This window comes from Argentina silus (assembly GCF_951799395.1).
Source record: "Argentina silus genome assembly, chromosome: 20".
In the NCBI taxonomy this organism is placed as follows: Eukaryota; Metazoa; Chordata; class Actinopteri; order Argentiniformes; family Argentinidae; genus Argentina; species Argentina silus.
Window position 1 is genome coordinate 7,078,291 of NC_139674.1, and position 12,310 is coordinate 7,090,600.

Consider the following 12,310-nt stretch of genomic DNA (forward strand, 5'->3'; position numbering starts at 1 on the left):
TTTTATTATTCCATGAGTCATGAATAACAAATTGAAAGTAAACGCATGCGCACATGGCCTGACAGCCGCAGTACAGTGTCAAGTACAGTATTTGCACAAAAAGCATAATTTGTCATGCAGACTCTGTTTGAAAGCCTTCAAATTTTAGCATTCGTCAGCCTATTAGGTAATGTATTAAATACATTTTTCCCACTCCAAGAACAAAAATGAAATCAACAAATCTTATAGACAAATCTATCATTGTTATCCCCCAAACACTTTTCCCCGCAGAGAAAATACATGATACATGGATGTTACTGTTCATCCTACATGTTACACACGACTCTTTTCAAATAAAAAGCTACAGTCAAAACACTGCCGACATGCATCTGAGCATAAACAGAGGCTTTAAATACCAGAAGATGACAAAGCTGATGATGAACTGGCTTTTCTATGGTAACTAGCTCCATACCCGCACACGGCATGCCATGCCAAAGACCAGTAGCCTACAACCCCCCCAACCCCCACCCCCCACAACCCCCCCCTGGAGCAGGTGATTGGATGTGACAGGTTTCTAAAGCCTAGGCGTATCAGCGCTCAGTCCAATTACTTCTCCGCTGTCTCTCCGGTCTTTGTCTCGTTCATGTACTTATCAATCAGGTGTAAAGGCACTCCGCGCTGCATGAGCTCAAAGAAGGTAAACCCCCCTGAGGGCAAGATGAGAGACACTCAGTTTACTGTTTGGAGGGATGAAGGCACATTGTCAGTGTATAGAGAGAAGAGGAGAGAGAGAAAGGAGGAGAGGAGAAAGGAGGAGAGGAGAAAGGCTATCAATCAACAGAGTACAAATAGGGCTCGACAGAGAAAGCAGAGTCAGTAAGCAACATTGAAACAAACACTGCAACAGAGAAAAGAGTCAGTCTGCAACAGTGAAAGAGTCAAGAGAGAAGAGAAGTAGAAATAGGGAAGAGAGAGAACAGAGAAAGGTAAGAAAAAAGGCAATATAGTAGTGGAATAACACCAAGAGGACAGAAAAGGGCAGGAGCAAGACACAACACTTTGAGTCTGTGAGTAAATCTATATCTACTCAGGCTTGCAGAGCTAGGAGCAACGACATGGCCATTCTTCAAGTAGTCTAAACATCCGGCCATTATCTGCAAGCTCAAATATCAGAATAATTTACTGAAGGATGCTGTCTTCTTTAGTGCATACATGATACAGTGGCATAAAGTTATTCTGCCGTGTCAATCAAGACAGGGCAAAATACATAGGTGAACTAGAAGCATTTTATCTTATCACCCCTGTAAATATCATATATCAATCTATGTACAGGACATCATCCTGGAGTAACAGCATCTGGGAAAAAATAACTGGTCACACATGCAGTCACATCACATCAAGCAATACAACAGCCCTCTGAAAGGTTAGGTATACACATGACTTTATACAGACCCTCGAGATTTGGGGAAAGTAACTGGCGATAATCAACCTATCAATACAACAATTTCATGCAGACAAGGCCTGAATTCTGGCATTGCTTTCCTGGTTCCTGCTCTTTGAGACAGGTGGATGTGGATTTAAAGAGACTACCTACTGTACCACTGCTGAGGAAAGCAGGATTATTGGCATTTGGAAGATGCAGAATGAATGACATAAGCTTCATATGACAAAACCATATGAAAGCTTACCTTGGATGAGAACATACATTCATTATTCCTGAGGGGTGACTGAGGGAGAGAAGAGAAGAGGGGTTAACCAAATGTTTACATGAAGGAGTTATGTGTGTTCCGGGGGAATACTGTTGTTGAGTTAATTGAACTATTTTATATGAGGAGTTAAACATGTATCGAAGTGGGACATCACCATCTGTTGAAGGGTACACTACACATTTAAAGATGGAGGCACAAGATAATTCATAATAAGGACACATTGAACTGGTGTTATACAGTTTCAACAACAACACAAGGAGTACATAGTCTAGCGTCGTGATGTGTGTTGAGTTGGTGTGTGATGATGACTGACGTGACACAGGGGAGTGTAAAAGTGGAGCATGCTAAATCGGAAAGAGTTGTTGTGACAGGTGTAAATCTAGCAGTTGTAGTTGGTAACAAAAACATCTACAGGATTCGGGTGGATACAAATGTCATGGTTGTTTGTGCAAACCTAATGTGGATAGTTGTTAAAAAAATGTAGAAAATTAAATAAAAACAAATATATTGAGACGCTGATTGAATAAAGCGGTTGGATCGTCTCGGAAATGTCAAAAGTACAAAAGAGCATTGATCCCTCCTCGGCTTGATTCTTCCTTGGAGTAGTGAGGCTAGTGTGAAGGAACAACAGGCTATACACAATCTATTGATCAATCTATTGATCTCTAATAGCATCTCCCACAGATTACACATTTTTTATGGCAGACGGATACTTACATGTCCCATGCTGATATGGGCAGCCCCTTGGTAATGTACTGAAATGTACTAGTCAGGCATTTCAACAAAGACAGATGTTACCTCATAGGCCAGACTGACCTTTAACCTCCAGCTTGCATTCCACCAGTGCATCACCTAGGTCATTGATGGCTTTGCAGGAGTACATCCCCCCATCGTAAGGGTTAGGTTTCCGGATCTCCAGGCTGCAGACACCTTGGTTGCTAAACATGCGGTAGCGTGGGTCATCAATGATGGCTATCTTATTCTTCATCCAAATCACTTTGGCCTGAAGTCATAGACAAGAAAGTTAGCAATGTTAGTCTCTAACCTGAGAATCATCACTGCTCAGTGAAATCTGAGGTTGTCGAAGGCGCTCCCCATCCTGTTCAATACGTACCAATAAAAGCATAACTATGTTTTAATCCCTCAACAAAGGTCAGGCAGGAGGCACTCTAGAACCCGATCCAGAGTATGTGTGTGTGTGTGTGTGTGTGTGTGTGTGTGTGTGTGTGTGTGTGTGTGTGTGTGTGTGTGTGTGTGTCAGTTGAGAGAGAATGGCTGGCAGGTGTAAAGCCTGTCTGTCATGACTAAGGCCAGGACATAGAGAGCAGGCGGCAGGTGTAAAGCCTGTGTGTGTGTGTGTGTGTGTGTGTGTGTGTGTGTGTGTGTGTGTGTGTGTGTGTGTGTGTGTGTGTGTGTGTGTGTGTGTGTGTGTGTGTGTGTGTGTGTGTGTGTGTGTGTGTGTGTGTGTATACGGCCGTATGTGTGCGTGGATTCTGTAGTGTAGTGTTCCCCTACCCGTGGGTTGGAACGGACACTGCAGTTGAGAGTGGCATTGTAGCCAGCGATGGCGAAAGTGTTGATGAGTGGCTGGGTGAACTTTGGAGGCTCTTTGTCGTCACGGTCGATGTACTCAGGGTTCTTCAGATGCATGCCTGTTGAGGAAAGGGTAGAGGAGTGGGGTTGTACATGATACGGGCGCTGAGCTCTATCATGAGGGAATTTCCCTTTGTGATGAAGGAGAGACAGTATATCTTTATTTATCATCAGCAGAGATAGCAGCACCAGCATCAATATTACATCATTAACTATTAATAAACATATACATTAGAGATGTTTTTTCTGGACACAAAAAAAAACCTAATCCTCGACTAAAATTGTTCTTTAATAGAGATTTTTCTATTGAAAATGTTATTTAGTCCAGTACTAGGCTTAATCTGTATCCGGGAGAGAGTTGGCCTATACAGAATATGCTTATCTCTGAATAAATGTGACTATCACCACAATACTTAATATCTTAATCACACTCTATTATTACGTTGTGTCACAAATGTGAAGAAAGGAAAAGAAAAAGTAAGCTCATGCCATTCTGTTCTCAATAATCTGCCAGAGGGATTTCAGCACCATTCTCTTTAACTCACTACTGCCAAAGAATTCCGGAACACTCACCGCCTAGAGTGTTTTATGTGGTATTTACCTAGCAACAATACCTTGATTGCCTAGAAAATGAAGCGTCATAATTTATGCATTTTTGGTGAATAAAGTCACCCTTGGCACTCTAGAATGTTGACGATTTGGGTGACTTTATTCACCCTCGGCACTAAATGAGTTAACTAATAAAGCCGTCATGGTCATAGTTATGGCACTCCATGTCCTTCTCCAACAGCAGAGCTCAGACATACCTTCTTTGACGATGAGGGCGCTGTCCTTGGTCTGGGTGGCACATTCACTCAGGCCGCACATGTTCTCAGAGTAGATTCTGAAGTAGTACTCATTCCCCATCACCAGCTCTGTGATGGTGATACAGGTACGGTGGTAGTGCTCCACACAAGTGTACCACTCCTGTCACAAGAGAAGAGTTGTGAAACACATTTTAAACACATACCTGTAACCCAAGGGAGGCTGGTGGAGGCAGAAATTGGAGGACGGGCTCATTACACGTGTGTTTGATGCCATTCCTCATTCCGTTCCATGCATTACTATGAGCCCGTCCTCCGATTTCTCCCTCCACCAGGCTCACCTGCTGTAACCATGTACAGGACACACAATAGTACACCCTTAGGTGCAGTACATAGACATGCAACCACTGTAGAAACATAACCACCGTCATACCATGGTCTTCTTGTCTGCTTTCTGAATGGTATAGCCCGTTATGGGGGCATTGCCGTTGTCTTTTGGAGGGGTCCAGTCTAAAGCCACATTTCCCCCCCAAACCTCATCAATTCTGACAAACTGTGGAGGCCCAGGCAAGTCTGAATGGAAACATCAATTAATTAACATCACATAGGGTCTGGCTTACTACATACAACAGGACCTACGTACAACAGGGGGGGGGAGACCAAAAGAAGGCTAAAACCCGGGACAATTCTGACTTAACACTCGATCACAAGATCTTAATCTTTATTAAATGTTTTCTTCTTCCTTTATTGTTTTATTTAATCTGGGAGAAAATAGGAACTCCTTGTAAACCTGGACCATAGCATCTTAACTATATGGGAGATCAGGATGTCAGGATGTCAGTGTCCCTGGACTCACCTACGATCTGGATGTCCAAGATGGCCATGTCCACGTGTTTCTCCACCTGAACACTCATCTCATATTTCCCAGAGTGGCTCCTCTCTGCCTTGCGGATGAAGATGATGCTGTCACACTCTGTGTTGCGGATGCTGACTTGTGTGGGGTCTATGGGGTTCCCCTCCTTCTGCCAACTTACCTTCGGCCTGGGTTTCCCCTACAGATCAGATAGCGGAGAATTAGACTAAAATCAAATCATCACGACATGGCGGAGCAATGATGAATTCAACTCATCACAACATAGTATAGGTTCTGAGCTAAGGTGGTAGTTTGAGTGTTTGCTGTGGCTGTCTTACCAAGAACGGAACCACAAGATTGACAACTTCTCCAACTTTACGAATGTATGTCTGCTTCAAGTGTCTGGGGATACGGATTTTAGGTGGTTCTGGAGAAAGGACACGTAAGTGAATAGAATGTCCCGGAGTATCAATATCTGTTGTCAAACACTGTAAACAACTATCTCAACACGTTTCTACTCGTGCCTTGGAATCATGCATCAACTTTAATGTTCCTGGCACTGTTGCTGAGAGCTTCCTAGTAACAGTAGAGTCCAGGGGAGGCTGGTGGAGGTAGAAATCAGAGGACAGGCTCATTGTAATGCATGGAATGGAATAAGGAATGGTATCAAACATTGTGTTTGATACCATTCCTCATTCTGTTCCCATCCTCTGATTTATACCTCCACCAGCCTCCCCTGGTAGAGACATCAAAATGACAGAGAAGTGGAAAGTAGCCAGGCCTCACCGATGACCTCTTTGACCAGGATGGCGTGCTGGAGAGTCCTGGGTGTGCTGGAACCTGCAGCGTTGATGGCCTTTACCCTCACCAGGATCTTAGACTCTGAGGGCAGACCAGTGATAGTGTACTTGGTCTTCTCTGTCAGCTCCTTATTAGCTACTATCCACTCATCAGCTGTGGAGAAACACAACACATTCAGGACTCAACCAGAAGTCCGTAGACTTAACATTCAACAAGGCCCAGTACTTCAAAACTTTTATTCTAGATCAGGATTATCCAGATTATTTTTTGTTATCCGGGATCAGATCTATCTGGCACTTTTGGAGTAGTATAGGGGAATTCAGCCCGCTCGATCTGATCCTGGATAGCAAAAAAAAAATCCAGAATATTCTTATGCAGATGAAACATTTTGAAACACTGGGCCCAGAGGAATACAATATGTATATTGAACTAGTACAGCCTCTTACTTCCTTCGATGCAGTACTCCACCAGGTACCCATCCAGGCCAGCAGCTCCAATGGTATCAGGAGGACGCCACTTCATGGTCACTGTGTTGTCTGTGACATCATCCACCACTAGCATGGTCGGCTCGCTGGTCACCGCTGAGGGACATTATATTTGAAGGGTATTAAAAAAGGATGAACATTACACAAACATAACATTATGAGTTCTATGACAATGGAGAGCACCATACTGTATGAAAATGGATCGCCAATTGTTAAGTACAATGTAAAGCCATTATAGGAACACCACCATACACACGTGAGAGGGACCACCCCATTGGTTGTCTGGTATGCCATCAATCTGCTCATCAGAGCTCATTAGGGGGTGGCTCGTAACGTCTATTCTTACATCCTGAATCATATTTAACTCCTATTGAACCCTGTGGGAGGCTCATCTACTAAACCTCTAAGCCCAGATGATTTGGCAACCATTATAAAGACATTTCATATCCTCCAAAGCTCCTGCGTTTCCACTGGAGGTCACAGTCAGAATGATTTGAATAGTGTAGTCAGTATCAAGAGGAACAGCTGCAGGGAGGCCCCCGTTTTTAATTTGTCCTCCCATTATTAAGGTATAGGCACAGGATAAACTGGATGTTGTTTTAACATAACAGGATGCTAATGCCTTCAGGACATATCCAATAGGGTGACACCTACAGTATCAGCCAAGCGGGCCGGTCGTCATGACACATACTGGGGGTACTACTCACCCAGGGGCACAAAGGCTTTGGATGGCTCGCTGGGTTTGGACACGCCGATGGCATTCACAGCAAAGACCCGCACCTCATAAGGCACTCCCTCGATCATCTTCTTAGGCTCAAACATGGTCTCTTTGTTCAGGTCAAAGTTCAGCCTCATCCACCTGGAGCTCTGCTTCTTTTTCCTCTCGATGAAGTACCCTTCGGGACATATACAGTTCTTTATACTTTGTACAGGTACATACATGCTCCAAGTGGTGAGTCTTTCTATGTCTGGACAAATTCACAGTCAACATCTGAACAATTCACTTGTGAGCATACGACTTGACTTGACTTGACTTAACACATTGTATTTGACACACACACGCATGCACACATACACACACACACACGCAACTTACCTAATATTGGTGAGCCTCCATCGTAGATTGGGGGATCCCATGTCATAGAGCACCAATCTCCCCCCACCTCTGGGACCAGGGGGGCCTCAGGGGGGTCTGGGATATCTATAGAGAAGACAAGTCTCCTTTATCTATATTGATGTCGAACATGAGGGGCTCAAACACTCACAGATATGTTAATTGCACTATATGGTTGAGTCGCTATACATAGAATCTGAATTCCTTGATGTTTTTGTTCTCTGTGTAAAGCATAAGGTGTCTGTATAGCCCAAACCATCATTTATTTCTCTATTTGAGAGTGCTTGACGTATTATTTAGTTATGTTCTCTGTGTCCCTTACCAACAACCTTGACTTTGACACTGCCTGTGTCCTCCCCTGCCTCGTTCTGCAGGACTATCTTGTAGTTTCCTGTGTCCTCCCTCTCTGTGACCTCGATAGTGAGGCTGGTGTGGTCAGCGAACGTCTCCGCTCGAACACGGTGGCCTGAGTCAAGGATTACCTGCAATGGAGAGGTGTAGAGACTTAACACACTTACAAGTTACAGTACAATAGCATTCACTCTTCCAGTTACTACCGCAACGCTTGCTCATCTCCATTCCATTTTGACACTCCACTCACCCTCTCTCCCTTCATCCATATCACCCTTGGGGCTGGTTCTCCACTTATGGGGACCTCCAAGCGAAGTTTGTTTCCTGCCACAATAGTCACTGTGTTGTCAGGGAAGTTCAAACTATCCAGGTGCACCTTGGGAGGATCTGTAGCAATGACAGGAAGTAAGAGCCTCATTAAAGGCCTCATTATGGACCCACTGATTGTATTGTCATCTAAAAACGTATGTATTTTCAAAGGTTTCTTAAAAAAAAAGAGTACCAATGATATGGATTTTGGCTTGGAGACTCTGTGAGTACCCCTCTGGTACAAATGTATAATCCCCGGAATCATGGATGGAGCTGCTCTCAATTTCTAGTCTGTGGTTCCTGTCAAAACAAAAAGGGAAGAGCTGAAAATGTTAAGTTTTATCCAGATCAAGAGACATATGGAACAAAGCAGGGGGAGAGTAGGACATGGCATGGGGCTGATGAGGTGACTGAAGCAGAGAGATAGGTGAGGCTCAGGGGAGGTTGACATGGCTGGAGGAGGACAAGCTCATTGGCGGAATGGAATGGAATGGAATGAGGAATGTTATCAAACACATGTATGCAGTATATGCATGGAATGGAAACGTGTGTTTGATACCATTCCTCATTCCATTCCACGCATTACAATGAGCCTGTCTTCTGATTTCTACCTGCACAAGCCTCCCCCGATGAGGGTATATATACAGTACACACAGAGAGGACGTACTTGGCTCTATGCAGGATGTTGATGCGGTCGTTGGCCTGGATCAGCTGACCGTTCCTGTACCAGCGCCCGGGGACGTTCCCAGGATAGATCTCGCAGTGGAGCTTAAGAGGCTGCCCCAAAAGCACTGTCACATCCTGAAGATCCTGCAGAATCTTCAGTGGCTTCACTGGGAGAGGGAGGAACAAGGAGAGGAGGATACACAAGATGAGAAAAATAGAGAGTGAGAAGTCATTGAGTGGAGTCATCAATATCATTGATTCTTACAGTAAATTGAGATGAGAATGGGGGAGAAAGTGCAGGGAGTGATGGTACGTACAGTCAACCTGTACTTTGGCCTCAGAGGTGCCCCCAGAGGCCATGATGGAGTAGGTTCCTGTGTCCTCCTTTGAGGCATCATCAATGATCAGCCAATGTTTAAGGCCCTCAGTCTTGACTCGGTACCGTGAGCGCACTCCAGTCGGGACCTCCACGCCATTCTTCATCCTGAAGGGGAGAGATAAAGAGCAAGAGCATCAGACACACGCACAGGCACAGGCGCACACACACACACACACACACACACACACACACACACACACACACACATACACACACACACACACACACACACACACACACACACACACACACTATCTCTGTCACTCTTAAAGCATTCTTAAAGTCATACCATTTAACTTGAGCTCCCTCTTCTGACACTTCGCACTCCAACTCAATCCTCTCATTCACTGTTGTCTTTACAGCCTCTATCTCTTTGGTTATCTTCACCGGTAACTCTGTAAAGATCAAAGAGGCAAGGTCGAATGTTGATCATATCAAAGTGGGACAGGCATCAGTAAAGAGAGACCACAACACTCTATTCATTCTCCAAGAGGCATAAAATCAAAGGTGGTACCTTTTACAAACAGCTCTGTGGCACACTTCTCGTCTCCCGCGGATACGGAATAGGCAGCGTCATCATTCAGACCACAGTTGTTGATGATCATGATCCGTTGTGTGCCCTTGTGCTCAAAGATATACCTATGCAGCAAGTCCATCAATTAAATCACTGGATATGAACATACTGTTAGTGGATACTCACTGAGTGTGAATGTAGTTCATACAGTATATGTGTCTAGCTATGTGTGAATAGCATTGGAGATTATATTTAAGCAATAATGACCTTGAGGCCGTGATTTATCGTCAATATTCTCACAAGTAGGGGGAGTTCTCCGTTGCGCGGAATGCCGGCAAACCCCAACCAAGTGACAATATTGACGATAAATCACAGCCTCGAGGCCAATATTACTTTTATACAACGGTTACACAAGAATTGTGACATGAAAACAATGCTTTTAGTATTTATTTTGTGATAGATTGTGGTGGTTTCTGCTCTGCTCTGCGCTGAGAAATATAGTTCCCAAAACTACAAATGTTGTCAAGGGAACATGATACACAATCTACTGCGGCGTAGGAATATCATAATAAGTGAGTTAATGGTGACATTATTATTATTAAATCATGGCTTCAAACATCTCTTGGCCAATCTCAATGCTAGTTTTTATCAACCTGTTGTATAAGAGACTATATAAGACTGATGAAATACATGTAGCTCTCCTCAGGATAATACATGTAGCTCTCCTCAGGATAATACATGTAGCTCTCCTCAGGATAATACATGTAGCTCCCTCAGGATAATACATGTAGCTCTCCTCAAGATAATACATGTAGCTCTCCTCAGGATAATACAGTGCTTGTGCTTGCTAACTTCTCTCTTCACAAAGCAATATTTTTTTTTCTAATCACCACTTACTGTGCATCATAACAATACAACCAAATCAGACCCATCCCCATTCACAAACCATTCCCAGCATGCAACGGCTTGGGTTGTCAGAGCACACCCAGAGGAAAGACTAGACAGAGGGGGGGGGGGGGGTCACACCAGTGATCTGTGGTGCAGGAAGGATGTAGAGGCGACTTACTTCCTTTGACTTAAGGTCAGCGGTGGAGTCGGAATGGGCCGGAGCACAGTGTGGAGAAAGTAAGGAATGTAGCAGAGAGAGAGAGAGCAGGATGGCATGACAGATAGACACACACAGGACAGAAGGACAGAGAGACATCATGCTTGGAGGTGACTGCAATAGTGCAAACAGTGTTACAACAAAAGAAGAGAGAGAAAGGGCTAAGTGGAGTCTTCGGAACAGGGAATCCTGGGAAATACAGTACGCCACCGGAGACCAGGGACCAGAAAACTGCAATAACCTCCCAGATGGCTTTAACTTTGCTTGGCTTTGAACAAACCCTAACAATAACAACCTACCCCTGCTCAGCTCACTTCTTTCCACAAAAGGACTGAAGTGTCATTTAGATTTTAAAGACAACTGACTGAATTTCTATCTAATGTCCTCAATTGATATGTTAAACAGAAATTACAATTCCAAAGGTAACACGAATAGTAATACATCTGATTTCTGTAGAGAGCTACTGTAAGAAAAGAGAAACATCTTTTAGGTTTTTTGGTTATTTCACAGCTTTGCCCATATTACCATTATTGATCAATTATTTGTTCAACTTTATTTATCCTGGTGGATCTTCCGTAATCAAAGCAGTGTTGACAACTATTACTAATCAAAACAGACAAGATCATCTCTGACGTACTCATACAATACATCATATCACTGCATGATATTAGCCATCAATGGCACACTAATATTGGTGTGATAAACGCTACTGAAATGCAGTAATATGTTACCAATATCTATTTTACTAATGCTACAAAGCCAGGCTCGGTTAAAGACCTGTGAAGGAGGTACCGCCATTTTCCTCTACAGAGAAGGACCTGCAGTTAATAGCAGAGGACCATTATTGACATCATACACTGCATTTCCATCCAAACCCAGCTCAGGGTCATGCACTGCCCTGCCAAACACATAATGTTCCTGATATGCTGCTTGAGATGGTGTGGTAATGCATCAAAGACACATGAGTGCTGAGTGAACGTAATGTGTTCACTGCTGGGCATCAGCTGGCATTGGTTCACAGTGCAGTTGTCTGGCTTGGCCCTGTGTGTGAGTGTGACTGGGCACAGCGGTGGCCCTGTGTGGAGAGGGTATGTAATGTCAGAGTCTGCCCCGGCTTCTAAGGGCTGAGGAAGCAGAGGAAACAACGCTAGCATCACAAGGATAAACACAGTATGACTGTTTAAAAAATATTACCATTCATCATCATTGAGTGGATTGGCATTTTCCGCCATTGTGAGGCATTTTGTCACGTGTGTGTGTGTGTGTGTGTGTGTGTGTGTGTGTGTGTGTGTGTGTGTGTGTGTGTGTGTGTGTGGGTGTGTGTGTGTGTGTGGGTGTGTGTGTGGGTGTGTGGCTTTAAACATTGCCAGACCGTCAGACAAACTGACATGTGAATCATTGCATTTCAGCCCTGAGACGTGACAAAGTACATATACAACCACAAAGTACATATACAACCACAAAGTACAGATACAACCACAAAGTACAGATACAACCACAAATACTTGCAAAGGACCAGCAAAAAGGACCAAACCACGAATGAAACACATTTTTTGAGAAACTCCCAAAAATGCTTTTCATTTGTGAGACGATAATGGGAGAAGAAGAAGACATGTACGATAAAATGAACACATAAAGAAAATAATGTG

The 12,310-nt window shown here is 43.9% G+C and overlaps 1 protein-coding gene across 6 annotated transcripts in view; it reads right to left on the reverse strand.

Annotated features, from left to right (window-relative positions):
* Positions 1-553: 553 nt before the first annotated feature.
* mybpc1 (myosin binding protein C1) overlaps positions 554-12,310 on the reverse strand; it is a 29,273-nt gene continuing 17,516 nt past the window's right edge. For all 6 annotated transcript variants that reach the window (XM_083692259.1, XM_083692258.1, XM_083692256.1 and 3 more), the window contains 19 exons: positions 9,557-9,681; positions 9,332-9,437; positions 8,981-9,147; positions 8,665-8,830; positions 8,191-8,297; positions 7,939-8,075; positions 7,660-7,819; positions 7,320-7,424; positions 6,931-7,119; positions 6,185-6,319; positions 5,724-5,891; positions 5,276-5,364; positions 4,941-5,136; positions 4,518-4,657; positions 4,088-4,247; positions 3,204-3,340; positions 2,505-2,691; positions 1,668-1,706; positions 554-686 (listed from right to left, as the gene is read on the reverse strand). In XM_083692259.1, the coding sequence (XP_083548385.1) occupies positions 1,690-1,706; positions 2,505-2,691; positions 3,204-3,340; positions 4,088-4,247; positions 4,518-4,657; positions 4,941-5,136; positions 5,276-5,364; positions 5,724-5,891; positions 6,185-6,319; positions 6,931-7,119; positions 7,320-7,424; positions 7,660-7,819; positions 7,939-8,075; positions 8,191-8,297; positions 8,665-8,830; positions 8,981-9,147; positions 9,332-9,437; positions 9,557-9,681 (2,491 nt within the window). In that variant the 3' untranslated portion in view covers positions 554-686; positions 1,668-1,689. The remainder of the gene's footprint in view (positions 687-1,667; positions 1,707-2,504; positions 2,692-3,203; positions 3,341-4,087; positions 4,248-4,517; positions 4,658-4,940; positions 5,137-5,275; positions 5,365-5,723; positions 5,892-6,184; positions 6,320-6,930; positions 7,120-7,319; positions 7,425-7,659; positions 7,820-7,938; positions 8,076-8,190; positions 8,298-8,664; positions 8,831-8,980; positions 9,148-9,331; positions 9,438-9,556; positions 9,682-12,310) is intronic.